This window comes from Astatotilapia calliptera, chromosome 22, assembly GCF_964374335.1.
Source record: "Astatotilapia calliptera chromosome 22, fAstCal68.1, whole genome shotgun sequence".
Classification (NCBI taxonomy): Eukaryota; Metazoa; Chordata; class Actinopteri; order Cichliformes; family Cichlidae; genus Astatotilapia; species Astatotilapia calliptera.
In genome coordinates this window covers 26940651-26958004 of record NC_137442.1, presented here as the reverse complement: position 1 = coordinate 26958004, position 17354 = coordinate 26940651, and the positions used below count along the sequence as shown (strand labels likewise).

At 40.1% G+C, this 17354-nt stretch overlaps 1 protein-coding gene and 1 long non-coding RNA gene across 2 annotated transcripts in view; one reads left to right on the top strand and one right to left on the bottom strand.

Moving 5' to 3' along the window:
* The window catches only part of LOC145423557 (uncharacterized), a 482209-nt gene extending 465869 nt beyond the window's left edge, over nucleotides 1-16340 (top strand). The window contains exon 2 of the long non-coding RNA XR_013904602.1: nucleotides 14953-16340. This is a non-coding gene — a long non-coding RNA (uncharacterized LOC145423557). The remainder of the gene's footprint in view (nucleotides 1-14952) is intronic.
* LOC145423706 (uncharacterized) lies at nucleotides 299-2745 on the bottom strand. Its single transcript, XM_080296462.1, has 2 exons — nucleotides 1117-2745; nucleotides 299-645 (listed from the first exon to the last, which is right to left on the bottom strand). The coding sequence occupies exon 1, from the start codon at nucleotides 2743-2745 to the stop codon at nucleotides 1468-1470; it is 1278 nt and encodes a 425-aa protein (XP_080152588.1). The 3' UTR covers nucleotides 299-645; nucleotides 1117-1467.
* Nucleotides 16341-17354: the final 1014 nt, after the last annotated feature.

Here is a 17354-nt window from a genome sequence, read left to right as displayed (position 1 = left end):
AGATACCATATTTCTAAGATTTTCAGGGCCGAGTGCAATAACCTCAGTTTTATCTGAATTAAGAAGCAGAAAGTTAGCGGCCATCCAGGTCTTTATGTCTTTAAGACATTCCTGCAGTTTAACTAATTGGTGTGTGTTATCTGGCTTCATGGACAGATAGAGTTGGGTGTCATCTGCATAGCAGTGAAAATGTATGCTATTGTAACACACGATACTTTACCACTACTGAATGTAGAGAAAGTTAGGATCTTAGGCTTATGGTCTCTAGGAATCGACTAAGGAGCGAATGACACACAGCTAAAAGAACAGTCAACATTTATTCAAAACAAAACCAAAAACAGTCATTCAACAGTTCACAACAGTTCCAATTGTCCATATTTGTCAGTCTGTGTATTCAGTTTTAGAGTTCAGAGTTCAGTGTTCAGAGTTCTTTTCAGTCTTTTCAGTTCAGGTGTGTGAGTGTGTGTGTATAGTGTTAATGTTAGTACTACTACCCGGGTAGTGTATTGTTCTGAGATCTCATAAGCTTATCTGTCAAGAAGCAACGCAGTTGTCACTTCTAAGTAGGCTGGAAATCTTTCCTGCATCGCAGCTGGGGATCCGGAATCCTGGCTCGCAACTTTAGACTCCAACAAAAAAACCAACCTGCACAGGGCAGTGAACATATTTTACATGAATATCATATAACAACTTAATCAACACTAGTGACCAAATGTCTCTCACTCTTTGTATATAACGACTTAATGCAATCAATAATAAAATTAATCAAAGAACCTTAAAACAATTTCCACATCATACAAATTTAACTCAAATCTCATATTTTGTGAACAGCAGTCACATCAATCCAATGAATTGAGAGAATGTACATTACTGATGCACGAGGAAAGTGCAAAACGTGGTCGCAGTACTATTTAGCCAAAGACTGCTCATATTTATCATCTCATTACAATAAATAAAACTTACCTACTAGCTTCCAAAGAAATATTTCCGATTGGCTTAAAACATTCACAAGTGAAGAAATAAAAAGATAATACAGCACTTAAAAGGAACACATGAAATTTACATTATACTGAGCTAACGATTAGCTTGCTATGCTAGCACAGTTAGTCAACTCACCGGAAATGAACAAAAAACACAAAAACAGAGGTACATCAGCATCAACAAAAAGTGTCCGCGTTTCCCAACAAGCGGAAAAGTAAAATCCAATTTGTGTCTTCACACACAATCCTTGTTCAAGAAAAAGGTTAAGGAAAAACTCTGTGAGTAGCTCCGACCAGCATACGTAGCCTTAGCGCTATTCTCCTTCTCTATAGTTCTCAACTCAAGTTCACAAGCACTAAACAATCTCATAGTGCCACCTACTGACATTCTTGGGGAACAGCAGTTCATTTTCATGAGGCAGATTTTAGGTGGGTTACATCCCTCCCCCCCTAAATGGGCATGCATCCCTGCATGACAGCAGTCACTTTAAATGGTTTTTACTCTACCAACACATGGGGAAGGGTTTGAGTCAAGGGCATGTGAAAAAACCTGATCAAGACTGTTTAAAAGAGAATGCATCACTAATGTTAAGGGATTTCCCAAGGTGTTGTAGGTTAGTCTGCTAGGTTCAGTCCTGTTCCTAGTTGACCGCCTGATTTCTCTTGTTTCTGGAGGTTTTTCATCTTTAGCAACTTCTGCCTCCAATCCATATCTATCACTCCCCTCTTTTCCATCCGACAACCCGGTTGTTTCAGTTTGGTACTGCTCCTGAGTTACGTCAATAACCTTTTCCAAAGGTTCAACATCATTTTCTGTAGCTGGATCTATATCAGCACATGAATCATGAACAGATGAATATTCCTCATTAACAATAACACCTGTTTCTTTCATTGGAGGGTCATTTCCAATGTCATTTCCACTAGAACCTTGAAGTGAACCATCGCCCTCATCCAGCTCCACGGGTGCAGAATGAAACTCCTTTACTGCAGGGTTTAGATCAGACTCGTCCCGGTCCACACTTTGTTCTGACACAGACTCAGTTGCTTTGGGGATTTCACTGACAGTAATGAAAGCCGGGTAATTGACTTCTTCGTAAACTACTGGAAAGTCATAATCCACAATGTCATTATCACCCAGATAATGATAGTCTCCTTCAACTTCAGAAAATGGATTCTCTTTGGAGGTGTCGCCTTTGGGTGTCTCTTTCTCTTGGCTTCCATGACTGGGTTCGATTGGCGCTGAGCATGACAGAAACCCACACGGTAACAGTAAGTCTCTATGCAGTGTCCTCTCAGGCCCATCTGACTTGAGTGGAGCAACAACATATACAGGAGAGTCATTGAGCTGTTTTACAACTTTGTAGACCGTCTGACTCCATCTGTCAGCTAGTTTGTGTTTCCCTCGTATTCCAACATTCTTGACAAGAACACGATCTCCAACCTCCAAGGTGGATTCTCTCACTTTTAGATCATATCTTGACTTATTGCGTAGGGCAGCTTTCTCGCTATGTTCCACAGCAAGTTTATAACTTTCCTGTAGGCTTTCCCTGAGCTTCTTCACATATTCACTGTGAGTTACACTGTCCTGCCTACTCACATTAAGTCCAAAAGCCACATCAATTGGAAGATTTGGCTGTCTCCCAAACATGAGCTGATAGGGTGAATACCCAGTTGTGTCATTTTTTGTGCAATTGTAGGCGTGAGCCAATGGCTGCACATGATCACGCCATTTTAGTTTGTCGTCTTCTTGGAGTGTTCCAAGCATCCCTAGCAGTGTACGGTTAAACCGTTCTACTGGATTACCACGGGGATGATAGGGGGTTGTTCTTGATTTTTTTATGCCTAACATTTGGCATAAGTTTTTGATGACTGCAGATTCAAAATTACGGCCCTGATCACTATGCAACCGCTCTGGTATGCCATAGTGAATGATGAATTTGTCCCACAGGGCCTTGGCAACGGTCTTTTCCTTCTGGTCTGGAGTTGGCACTGCAACAGCAAACTTCGTAAAGTGATCCGTTATCACCAGAATATTCTTTGTTCCTCGGCTATCAGGTTCTAGAGACAAATAGTCCATGCACACCAACTCAAGTGGTCGACTGGTTTTAATATTTACCAGTGGGGCAGATTTCTCAGCTCTAGCCTTGCGGCGGATGCACCTTTCACATGTTCTGATTTTCATTTCAACATCTAGGAACATTCGGGGCCAAAAGAAACGTGTTCTCACAAGGTCAACAGTTCTTTCCAATCCCATGTGACCTACTGCATCATGAAGACTTTCAAGAGCTACTTCCCTGTACTCCTTCGGAAGCACTAGTTGAAAAAGAGTCTGGCCCTGGCTCACTCGTTTCCGGTACAAGACATTATCTATTAGGGACAACTGATCCTGTACTCTTAACATAATAATAATAATAATAATAATAATGGATACTTTATTGATCCCCATGGGGAAATTACTTGTTTTTCTCTGCATTTGACCCATTCACTCAGTGAAGCAGTGGGCAGCCCACTAAGCAGGCGCCCGGGGAGCAGTGTGTAGGGACGGTACCTTGCTCAGGGGTACCTCAGGGTAGCCGTTAAGTGGATTCGAACCGCCGACCTTCCGATCATGGGGCGACCACTTTACCTACTGAGCTATCCCTGCATGTTCCTCCTTTTGCCTAAGACGATAGGAAAGGCGTTTTCCTGTATGGACAAGGTCTATGACTCTGCTTATTATAGGGTCACGCCTTTGTTCTGCAGCCCAATCTTGTTGGGAGAGTTGAGGAAGAGTGCTAGTACCAGTCAGAATGTCGGCTTGAACAAACTCGTCAGGTATCGCACTTGCATCCACTGCCAAACACTCCACTGCAGCAGGTAAGTAGTGGCAGTAGTGGTAAGTAGTGTCAGGAGATATGTGTACTTGGTGCTTCTCGCATACAGCTTTTAGAGCATCCTTTGGAAATGTTGCACTATTTCCCTCTTCCGTAAACTTTGCAATGAATTGCTTTACTCTCTCATCCTCAGCAGTTGTACTGTCATCAGTTTCAACAGAAACATGCGGCCGTCTCGATAATCCATCCGCATCCTGATTTCTTTTTCCGGCTCTGTACTGTATGTTGAAATTGAAATTCGACAAAGCAGCAAGCCATCGATGTCCAGTTGCATCAAGTTTAGCAGATGTTAACACGTAGGTCAGTGGGTTATTGTCAGTCATGACAGTGAAGTCAGCTCCATACAAATAATCAGCAAACTTGTCAGTAACTGCCCACTTCAACGCAAGAAATTCAAGTTTGTGAGTGGGGTACCTTCTTTCACAGTTAGACAGCCCTCTGCTAGCATAGGCAATGACTCTTAACCGACCATCTTCTTCCTGGTATAGGGCTGCACCAAGTCCATGTGAACTGGCATCGGTGTGTAAAACATAGGCTTTTCTGGGGTCAGCAAACCCAAGCACTGGTGCAGATGTCAACTTCTCAATGAGGGTCGTGAAAGCTTCCTCACATGAGGGAGTCCATTTCTCATTAAAAGGACTGTTCAAGTCGCCGTTTGACGGTGATTTGTGGTGTTTCAGCTTCCTGGCAGGGACATAACCAGCTGTCAAATCATTCAATGGCCAACTCAAGTTCACAAGCACTAAACAATCTCATAGTGCCACCTACTGACATTCTTGGGGAACAGCAGTTCATTTTCATGAGGCAGATTTTAGGTGGGTTACACTATGTCTTCTAATGATGCTGCCTAGGGGAAGCATGTATAATGTAAACAGAATTGGTCCTAGCACTGAACCCTGTGGAACTCCATAATTAACCTCAGTGTGTGAAGAGGACTCTCCATTTACATGCACAAACTGGAGTCTATTAGATAGATATGATACAAACCACTGCAGTGCAGTACCTGTAATACCTACAGCATGTTCTAATCGCTCTAATAGGATATTATGGTCGACAGTATCGAACGCTGTACTGAGGTCTAGCAGGACAAGCACAGAGATGAGTCCACTGTCAGAGGCCATAAGAAGATCATTTGTAACCTTCACTAAAGCTGTTTCTGTGCTGTGATGAGCTCTGAAACCTGACTGAAATTCTTCAAATAAGCCATTCCTCTGCAGATGATGTGTTAGCTGTTTGACAACTACTCTTTCAAGGATTTTTGATATGAAAGGAAGGTTGGAGATTGGCCTATAATTAGCTAAGACTGCTGGGTCTAGAGATGGCTTTTTGAGTAAAGGTTTAACTACAGCTAGCTTGAAGGCCTGTGGTACATAGCCGATCATTAGAGATAGGTTGATCATATTTAAGATCGAAGAATTAATTAATGGCAGGACTTCTTTGAGCAGTTTTGTAGGAATGGGGTCTAAAAGACATGTTGATGGCTTGGAGGAAGTAATTATTGAAGTTAACTCTGAAAGATCAATTAGAGAAAAAGAGTCTAACTTAACATCGATGGTACTAAGAGTAGCTGTAGATAATATTACATCTGTGGGATGATTACTGGTAATTTTTTCTCTAATGATAAAAATTTTATTTGTGAAGAAGTTCATGAAGGCATTACTAGTTAACGTTAAAGGGATTGTTGGCTCAAAAGAGCTCTGACTTTTTGTCAGCCTGGCTACAGTGCTGAAGAGAAACCTGGGGTTGTTCTTATTTTCTTCAATCAGTGATGAATAGTAAGATGTTCTGGCTTTGCGGAGGGCTTTCTTATAAAGCAGCAAACTATTTCTCCAGGCTAAATGATAATCCTCTAAATTTGTGACACGCCATTTCCTCTCCAGATTACGAGTCATCTGCTTTAGGGTACGTGTTTGAGAATTATACCACGGAGTCAGGTACTTCTGATTACAGACCTTAGTTTTCACAGGAGCTACAGTATCCAGAGTCGTACGTAGTGAGGAGGTGAAATTATTAACAAGATAATCGACCTCTGTTGGGGTAGCGTTCAGATAGCTGCTCTGCTCTGTGTTGGTACAGGGCATTGATGATGATAACAGTGGGTGGATTATAGTCTTAAACTTAGTTACAGCGCTTTCAGAAAGACATCTACTTTGATGTGTAATCAATTATTGTAAATGTAAATGTTATCAGGAAATGATCAGACAGGAGAGGGTTTTCAGGAAACACTGTTAAATGTTCAGTTTCTATGCCATATGTTAAAACAAGATCTAAAGTGTGATTAAAGTGGTGGGTGGGTTCTTTTACATTTTGAGAGAAACCAATTGAGTCTAATAACAGATTAAATGCCATGTTGAGGCTGTCATTTTTAGCATCTACATGGATGTTAAAATCACCCACAATAATTATTTTATCTGAGCTCAGAACTAAATCAGACAGAAACTCTGTGTAAGGCCCAGGTGGACGATAGATGATAACAAGTAAGACTGGTTTCTGAGTTTTACAGCTGGGGTGGACGAGGCTAAGCATCAGGCTTTCAAATGAATTAAAAGTCTGTCTTGGTCTTTCATTAATTAATAGGCTGGTGTGAAAAATTGCTGCCACACCGCCCCCTCGGCCTGTGCTTCGAGATTTCTGGTAGTTAGAATGACTCGGGGGTGTTGATTCATTTAAACTAACATAATCATCCTGCTGCAACCAGGTTTCTGTAAGGCAGAGTAAATCAATTTGTTGATCAATTATTAAGTCATGTACTAACAGAGACTTGGAGGAGAGAGACCTAATATTTAATAATCCACATTTCACTGTTTTACTCTTTGGTTCAGATGTGGATACTTTATTGTTCTTTCTTTGTAATTGTTTATGTTTAAGTTGTTTGTTGCTGGTTTTTAGTTTGTTTTTTGTCTGTTTGGGAGCTGACACAGTCTCTATGGAGATGGGTTTTTTGGGGGGGTAGCAGGAGGAGAGAAGCTGCAGAGAGGCGTGTAAGACTGCAACTCTGCTTCCTGGTCCCAACTCTGGATAGTCATATTTTGGGGGGTTTAATAAATTTGTCCATATTTCTAGAAATGAGAGCTGCTCCATCCAAAGTGGGATGGATGCCGTCTCTCCTAACAAGACCAGGTTTCCTCCAGAAGGTTTGCCAATTATCTATGAAGCCCACATCGTTTCTGGGACACCACTCAGACAGCCAGCAATTTAAGGAGAACATGCGGCTAAACATGGGGAGGGGACCAGAGAAAACTACAGAGTCCGACATTGTTTTGGCAAAGTTGCACACTGATTCAATATTGATTTTAGTGACCTCCGATTGGCGTAACCGGGTGTCATTACTGCCGACATGAATTATGATCTTACTGAATTTACGTTTACCCTTAGCCAGCAGTTTTAAATTTCCTTCAATGTCGCCTGCACTGGTCCCTGGAAGACAATTGACTATGGTTGCCGGTGTCTCTAGCTTCACATGTCTGAGAACAGAATCACCAATTACCAGAGTTTGACCCCCGGCGGGTGTGCCGCCGAGTGGGGAAAAACGGTTAGACACATGAACGGGTTGGTGGTGTACCTGGGGCTTCTGTTTAGGACTATGCTTCCTCCTCACCGTCACCCAGCCGCCCTCTTTCCCCAGCTGCTTGGGGTCTGCCGGGGAACAGCTACGCTATCTTCGGCTGCACCAGCTACAGGGGCCTGGCTAGCCATGGGTGAATGAAGGGTGCGAAGCCGAGTCTCCAATTCAGTAATCCTGGCCTCCAGAGCTGCAAATATGCTACATTTGTTACCAGAGATGGGCAGTAACGCGTTACATGTAACGCGTTACTGTAATCTGATTACTTTTTTCGAGTAACGCGTAAAGTAAGGGATTACTATTGCAAAAACGGTAATTAGATTACTGTTACTTTCCCGTAGGAACGCTGCGTTACTGCGTTACTAAAACCGTGATTTTTTTGCCAGAATGTCTCACGACAGTGACGTAAAGCGAGTGCGCCATTAGTGACAACAGCTGTGTGCAGATCAACAATGGATCACATATCGATTGTGGGAGAGAGTATGAGCGTGCAGCGTGGAAGTACTGACCTTACTTTGAGTTTGATTCCATAAAAAGTGACAAAAACATTAGCGTCCATCGTGCATGGGAAGAAAACTTCTTTTTACAGCGAAAAAAACCCCTAAACTTCCAAGCAAGCACCGAGAGCACACCGACGTAATGGGAAACTCACAGAGACACTGCCGTATCCTTCCACTGACCGCTGCACACCTGCACCAGGGTAAACCTCCGCCTACCGCAGTCCTGCTTTACAGGTGAAAATAGAGCAACAGGACCGCTGAGTCTTTGACTTTATTTATGTTCTGCTGTGTTTTACTTGCATCTATTTGAAAGAGTGAGTGTAAACAAAAAAAATATTTTATTTTATGTGCTGGAATGTGCAGAAAATAGGTTTAAATGTTAAACTCATTTATTCAACTCAGAGAATGTTGCATATAATTAAATTTTTGCTTGATGCATAAAGTTAAAAGATTAAAACTGATAAAACAAGTTAAAAAAAGAGACTTTTCCATTTGATTACATTTTGTATGATGGATTATGTAGAAAAAGTAGAATTGGGCTGAAAGATATATCGCTTTATCACCTATTCAGGTTGTAAATCGTGTTTTTAAAAAGTAACTAAGTAACTAAGTAATTAATTACTTTTGAAAATAAGTAATCAGTAAAGTAACTGGATTACTTTTTTGGGGAAGTAATCAGTAATTAGTTACTGATTACTTTTTTCAAGTAACTTGACCAACACTGTTTGTTACAGATATCATTACTGGTAAAGGAGGTCGAGGAGTAACTAAACATCTGACACAATGAGCAAGAAAGTGCAGGAGGGACAGGTGAAGTAGCCATGGTGCTAACGAGTCGGCTACGAGCTAAGCTAAGCTAGCGAAACAGTACAGAGACAGTGAGTGAATACTTTGGCTATAAATTAGGTAGTGAGTACACAGAAAGTGTGCTTCGGATGAAGCACGTGAAGATTATACTATGAAAAAGAATGTATTTAAAAGTTGTTAATTAAATTGCTAAGCAAATAAGCTACTCAGAAACACCACTGTGTTTGAGCAGGAACAGGAAGTGATACTCTACCGCAGAGCGAGCGAACACCAAGTGACAGCGCCATGGATAGGAGATCAGAATCAGCTGCCATCAGAAGGTCATTGGTAATCCTTAACAGAGCAGTTGTATTCTTGTTATACTCTGTTTCAACAAAGAAACAAGGTTGTGGAGCACCTATGTCATTTGGCAGTTATTTGTGAAGGAATTTCTGAATTTCTTGTTCAAAACTGTGAGGCTCTGTCTAGATTGTGGCTGTAAATAGATAATGTGAATTTTCCTGCATGCAGACAGGAACAGATTTGCAACGTTCAAAAATTTATCACAGTTAATTACGATATTATCACAAACAGACTGCATGCAATTGGCAACCTGACCCCCTCTTATTCCAAACTGAAAGCTGACAAATAGATTGAGTTTGCCATTTTATCAGTCTTAAAACATACTAAAGTCCCTTTGAAGAGGACAACAGATTGCAAGTGGTTGCAGACCCTTTCAACATCTTCAAGGCCACTAGATCAAAGATTCACTGCATATAGTCACAGTGATTTTGGTGCTGTGGTTTCAACCACTCTTTTCCCTAGTGTGACTACAGGGCGAGCAGAATTATTAGGCAAGTTGTATTTTTGAGGAATAATTTTATTATTGAACAACAACCATGTTCTCAATGAACCCAAAAACTCATTAATATCAAAGCTGAATGTTTTTGGAAGTAGTTTTTAGTTTTAGCTATTTTAGGGGGATATCTGTGTGTGCAGGTGACTATTACTGTGCATCAACATTGCGTGCAGCAGCAACCACAGCCTCCCAGACACTGTTCAGAGAGGTGTACTGTTTTCCCTCCTTGTAAATCTCACATTTGATGATGGACCACAGGTTCTCAATGGGGTTCAGATCAGGTGAACAAGGTGGCCATGTCATTAGTTTTTCTTCTTTTATACCCTTTCTTGCCAGCCATGCTGTGGAGTACTTGGACGCGTGTGATGGAGCATTGTCCTGCATGAAAATCATGTTTTTCTTGAAGGATGCAGACTTCTTCCTGTACCACTGCTTGAAGAAGGTGTCTTCCAGGAACTGGCAGTAGGACTGGGAGTTGAGCTTGACTCCATCCTCAACCCAAAAAGGCCCCACAAGCTCATCTTTGATGATACCAGCCCAAACCAGTACTCCACCTCCACCTTGCTGGCGTCTGAGTCGGACTGGAGCTCTCTGCCCTTTACCAATCCAGCAGCGGGCCCATCCATCTGGCCCATCAAGACTCACTCTCATTTCATCAGTCCATAAAACCTTAGAAAAACCAGTCTTGAGATATTTCTTGGCCCAGTCTTGACGTTTCAGCTTGTGTGTCTTGTTCAGTGGTGGTCGTCTTTCAGCCTTTCTTACCTTGGCCATGTCTCTGAGTATTGCACACCTTGTGCTTTTGGGCACTCCAGTGATGTTGCAGCTCTGAAATATGGCCAAACTGGTGGCAAGTGGCATCTTGGCAGCTGCACGCTTGACTTTTCTCAGTTCATGGGCAGTTATTTTGCACCTTGGTTTTTCCACACGCTTCTTGCGACCCTGTTGACTATTTTGAATGAAATGCTTGATTGTTCGATGATCACGCTTCAGAAGCTTTGCAATTTTGAGACTGCTGCATCCCTCTGCAAGATATCTCACTATTTTTGACTTTTCTGAGCCTGTCAAGTCCTTCTTTTGACCCATTTTGCCAAAGGAAAGGACGTTGCCTAACAATTATGCACACCTGATATAGGGTGTTGATGTCATTAGACCACACCCCTTCTCATTACAGAGATGCACATCACCTAATATGCTTAATTGGTAGTAGGCTTTCGAGCCTATACAGCTTGGAGTAAGACAACATGCATGAAGAGGATGATGTGGACAAAATACTCATTTGCCTAATAATTCTGCACTCCCTGTATAGCATAAAGTACAATGGTCGTATGCTGGATTTTAAAAAAAGTGTTCAGTCAGTGTCTAAATTAAACAGAACCATCCACGACTAGGGCAGAAATAAATAAATAAAGATAAGACAAAAACAAAATGTTTTCACAATATTTTGGCTTTAGAATAGTCTTATCTAGTGTAGAACGGTGCAGGATTACTCAATCAAAAAAGAAGAAGAAGAAAAATTGGTCTATCTATTCCATGCAGCTAAGTTTGCTTTATGAGCTGCTGTGTATAAATAAATCTTTCAAGTTACATTTTCCAGTTGGTTAACTTATATTTTTCATTCACTGGAAGTTTCCCTCAGGCGCTTTGGGAAAATATATCAACAAGAGTTTTAACAATTTCAGAATGTTCTTGCATGAAAAAGTGAATGCCAGGCAAGGAGATGACCATTCATTTATGCAGAGTATCTTTTAATCACTTTTTGGAGACCTTGCAGAGATCCTATGATTTTTTTTAAGTATTTTTAAACATTTATGTTATTTCTGTGCATCCTGATTTGGTAACACAAGCACAACATTCAGGCACTAATTTAAAAATATGTATAAAAACAACAGTCCCTGTAATCCATAAGTGGATTCTTACATGAACCGAATAATAATTGGAAATATATTTTGCTGGAACCTTTGGCATCCTTGCTCTGCTTGGAGCTTGGTTGAGGTAAACAACTTTTTATAATTTGGGAAGATACAATTATTCTGCATATAACTAAAAAAAAAAAAACCTACCCACCACCCAGCCCCATTCATCCATTGACATGCTACTGAAACAACATTCAGAGGGAAGCCAAGAGGATACTGTATTCATGTTGAGAAAACCTAATATTTATTGGCATAATTTCTGGAAGCTGTTTATGTATTCCATACGCAATGAAGCTGCTTCTGTGCGTGATGCCATGCTACACGCATTTGCCACTGTAGCTCAAGGTGGCACGGTGTTGCATGAACACAGAATACATTTGCTGTAACCAAGTAAAATTTCAAAAAGGTTGGAAAAAATAAAGGAGTCTTTTACTTAAAGTGCCAAATCAACCTACAAGATGTCTCTTGTTGCTTTTTTGAATCTCAAATATTGGTGTTGGGATGCTTAAACAAAGGTTATTTTATTTTATTAAATTAAATTTCAAATTGGAGGAAGTATTTTAACGTTAGCATTAATTATAAAGGTTATATTTATTCATTTATAAAAGGGGATGGTTAGCTCGCATGTTGGTAAAGTAATGTGTGATTAAAATACAGTTACTGAGAGGAAGGCTGTCCTGATTTTGATGTTGAATTTTAGTACATGTTTGGATTTCATCCTTATTCTGGTCTCCCCAGTGTTCCCTCATTATGTGATCAGTCCCCTGTGTAGATGCCAAATCACCTGTTTATGTTCCTTGTGGTGCTTCCTTGTTTGTGGTTAAATGCTTGTTCTTCATGCCTGCTTTGGACATCACATAGCATTTTGATCTTGACCCTGAACTCTGTTTTGTGGACTGTTTGCATCAGCTTGCTTTTTGTTTAATCCATTTTCCTTCCTGCATTTAGGTCCTCTTTATTCCATCCAACCTCCACGGATGATACTTCAGATCCCAGTTAATGTCAAAAAATACTGGATCATGCATAAGTATGATGCTGCACATCCACTGTCTTCCACATATTTTTCATTTATGGAATTATTTTCTATGCATTGATTTAACATAATCAGTTGCTTTCAAATTATTTATTTTTTTAGATGAGGATGAGCAGTAATGACTATACTAACAAAATTACCATGTAATTTTGCCAATTTAGGGATTGAGGAGCATTTAAATATCTGATCCTTGAACCTGATCCTTTTTATTGTAGAGCATATACAATAGCAGCTGCATAGGAAGCAAAATAGGTGTTACAGCTGTTCCTACTGTTTACTGCTCAGTTGTGTGAGTAAAACTCTCATCTTTGCTAAGAGCCCCAGACCCTTCAGGAGGACAGTATCTAGCCGAAACAGAAACTAATTGGTGTTGTGGAGGGCAAGTCCATAGCGTATGACTCATTAAGTTTAGTTTTAATGAACTAGTATAGTGCATGATTAGGAGTGCAGGACAAAGACCCTCTGCCCTGGCACATTAGTGTGCTTTATAGTCTGACAAGTTGGGAAGCACTTTCTGATGCTATGCATACATTTTTAGAGAACCTGAGTAGAGCGAGAAAACTTATGTTCCAGGTTAGTTTAATGACAAGCTCCAATGCCCACTTCATTATCAAATAAATCAACAGCTGAGGGTAACAAATAATGATAAAGTTTACAAATGATTTGAAGCAAAGTAAAAAAAGATAGAAAAAACAGCTAGATTTTATGCTAATATGCAGATGTTAGCACTGGTTTATGTCCCAGGAGTTGTGTGTATGATACTCTCCAATCATTATACAAAACACATACATGTTTTTACTCAGCTTACATGCACATTTCAACATTGTATTTTAGTAGATGTTGCAATGTGGTTGCTAGGCAATGAGTGGTTCAGTTCTAAAAAGAAAACAAAGATTTACTGGCAATTAGTTGGAAATGAACATGCTGGCATTGATTTCCCTCCCAGATCTACTTTAATTATGGAGTGTAATGTTAGTGTTGCAGTTCTCTGTAAAAAGATAGCTGACTGATTCCCTCCCAGAGCACCTTGAAGTCACTTTCACGTACTGCTGAAACCTCAGATAAGCAAATTAAACCACTCAGATCAGCAGGATCGGAGGAGGTTGCTGGGAACACTGAACTTGAGATACTGGGACACCACTGGTGATCTAGTTTAGCCAATGTTTGAGGTGAAGATTCACAAATCCCCAGATAAAGCCTCTTAATCTCTATCTTGCTTCTTCTTGGTTTCTATCTGCCTTTCCTATCTATCTATTCCTCTGCAGGGAGTAGAAAGCATTTGAGCCCATTACATCAGCCAATGCAGGTTGGGGGTTGTGCTTTAATCAGATAAAGACAGTAAAAAAAAAAAAAAAAAAAAAGAATGCATGGGATAGTTTAATAAAAAACAAAAAAACTATCCTAACAGCAAATAATTAATTCAACAAAATTAAAAGAAATAAATATGCCAGGAACATATTTCAAAAATACCAGTAACTGACTTGTCCCACAGATGAAGCCAGAGTCGTTGGGTAATGCTTGATGACTACAAAAAAAAAACTGCCAACAAGGGAGCAGTTGCCCGCTGGCTGATTTCTTGTTATTTTGCATTTCTCACACTTGCATATTTCAGATCCTCAAACACATTTTATGATTACAAAATCAAGTATTTACAAGCTTGATTCTGTAAATACAAAGTCAAGTTTTTTAAATGATGGTGTCACATCGTAAGAGGCAAAAAGCAATCCAAAACCATCCTATGCTTTAAGTAATTGCCCTCTTAACCTAATAAGAGGTTGTGCCACTTTGGTGCTCTCTTCTTTGTGGAATTGTTTTAATTTAGCCACATTGGTGGGTTATTAAGCATGATTGGCTGTTTAAGGTCCTCCCAAAGCATCTCAAATAGATTTAAGACTTGAATTAGGATACTCTAGGATACTCTGAAACCTTCATTTTATCTTTTTTTAAGCCAGAGGTGAACTTGGTAATGTGTTTCAGATCACTGTCCTGATGCATATTGTTATGTATGTCCTAAAGCAGCAAAACAGTTCCAGAACATCACACTGCCACTACGTTTAAATGCTGGTGTGATGATATGTTAGATTATATGAAAATAAAATACGACACATATGACGATACTACAAATATCTCCTTTTAGGGCTTTGACACCACATTTCTGAGATGACAATAGCTGAGGCAAAGCAGAGAAACTTAAAAACCAACCAATGTTGAATACACTTATCCTGACAAAGCTAACCCCCAATTCAAAGCCACCTAAAAATATTACACAACACATCACTTTATGTCCAAAGACTTGCATCCACAGTATTGTGGAAAACAAGAATTTATGTTACACTCTGAGGCCACACTCAGTGTGTAACTCAGGTAAGTGATGTTTTTGCAATATTTTTTAGCGGACACAGCTGTAGCCAGGCTTCACAGAGAGGTTAAGTGTAAATCTGAGGTAGAGCTGGGCGATAGAACGATAACGATATGTATCGCGATATAACTTTTACTCGATAGAGAAATTAAGCTATCGCGATAGACCTCGCCGCTCTTGTCCTCTTAAAAAAAAAAAAAAAAAAAAGAGATCAGCCAATCCAAATTAAGTAGCGCAGAGCCGAACCAATCACAGCCACAGCGTCACGTCGCGTGACTTGTAACGTACAGCACAAGTGCCAAGCCGCACGTGTGTTTGTTTGGGAAGCAGCCAGCGGGTAATGGAGGAAATGAGTGTGCCGACTAGAAAAATCAATCGAGCGTGACCGAAGAGAAAACAGACGATGGTTCCAACGCCGGAGAGATTGTCGAACGGAAGAGCCATAGAAGTTCCGTAGTGTGAAGTTATTTCGGCTATTTCAAGTCTGACAAAAAACAGAGTAGCGTGCACTGTAAATGTGCCGAAAGCAAGTCTGGAAATACAATAAACTGGTGCATGCGTCACACTGTGCGCCACGTTATTGTTTCGGTGAAATGAATTTCTACAATACTGTTACTGTTAATTCTACTCTCTGCAGTGTTTAAATGCTTACATATACACACAGTTACTGTCCCTCCACACATACGACTCGGTTCTGCTTCTATGCCCCAGCTTTGTTTACTTTTTCCCACCGAGGCTTCTAGACTTCTGATTGGCCAACATTTCTGCACGGTTAGGAATCTAGCGCCACCTGCTGCTTTGGCATGTTCATAGCAGCGTTTTCCTTCATTTCTGCCTTTATGTGTGGACGGGATTATTTTTTAAAACGAAAACGGAAAATCTCAGTTTTCAAAAATACCCGTGTACGTGTGGACGTAGCCTCAGTCTCTGACTGGAAGCGCTAATTCGTCATTCGGCTTTTGTCAGACTAAAGTAACTGTTAAAACTGTTTGAAAAGCTCAGCTATACAACAAGGAGAGATTGAGAATTTCCTTTTAGTTCTCAGTTTATTTGATATTGACAAAAGTTAGTCAGTTTTGTCTGATCTTCTGTAAAACAAACTAAGATTTATTTTTAGAATTAATATTTTGTTTCTAAGTGGAATTGACAATTTAGTTTGTTTCGTTTGTTCTATTTTGAAACTTAAACGCTTTAGCGGCTGCCTTTTGTGTAGTTTGCAATATTTGCCTTTATTTATCTGAAAAAGTCTCATGTTCCTTAAGTACATCTACCCTGTTGAACTTATTATGGGAAATAAATATTTAAATAAAAACAAGCTGCTGATTATTTCACATTTTACTTGTGAGCAACGGCACATTTAAATCTTACAAATATAGTTATTTGGCTTATATCGTGATAGATATCGTTATCGCCTGAAATGAAAAAAACATATCGTGATATGAAAAAATCTCATATCGCCCAGCTCTAATCTGGGGAAGGATTGAATACAGGAAAGAATGCAGTAAAGATTGCATTAACTTATAATATGTACATGTGACAGGCTGGGGATTTATATGAATACAGTTAGTGACTACAGCTCTATATCTCACTTAACTTAACTGGCAACTGTTCTTTCAACACCTGTATTAGTACAGAAGTACAGAAGCCACTTTATATTGGAAATATACAATATAGACCCTACAGACCCTACAATGAAACAATCAGGTGACTCCAAGGTAATGGCATCCAGAGTAAGTATCATGTTAAATGCAATGGTTCTAAGGTTTTAGGGTGTAGTACAATAACCTCAGTTTTATCTGAATTTAAAAGTAGGAAATTAAAGGTCAACCAGGTCTTTAATAGGTCTTTAATTGGTGTGAGTCATCTGGCTTAATGGATAGACAAACCTGTGTTTCTCCGAAGTTTTTTAGAGGGTGGGTTATGGTGTAGAGTCCTTTTTGAGTTCTTTCCACTTCAGCATGCAATTTCCCAACTTTGTGGGAACAGTTTGGGGAAAACCCCCACCTGCTTCAACTGGAATATGTGCAAAGTAAGGTCCATAAAGACATGGATGAGCAAGTTTGATGTGAAAGAACTTGACTGGCCTGCACTGTCTTGACCTCAACCCAACAGAAGAGCTTTAGGATGAATTGGAGCAGAGACTGCAACCCAGGCCTTCTCATTCGACATCAGTGTCAATCTCACAAATGTGCTTCTGTAAGAATGATCAAAAATTTCCATAAACACATTCATAAACCTTGTGGAAAGCCTTCCCTGAAGAGTTGAAACATTTTGTAGCTGCAAATGGTCGGCTGAGATCATGATGAAACCTATGGATTAAGAATGGGATGTCACTTAAGTTCATATGCATGTGAAGGCATACGAGTGAATACATTTGGCAATATAGTGTAGCAACAACATATCTCCTTTTTAAGAGTTTTCTGTGTTTTCCTGAACAGATGGTTAATAATGATCCTGTGTAGCAGGTGAAATGACCATGTTACACT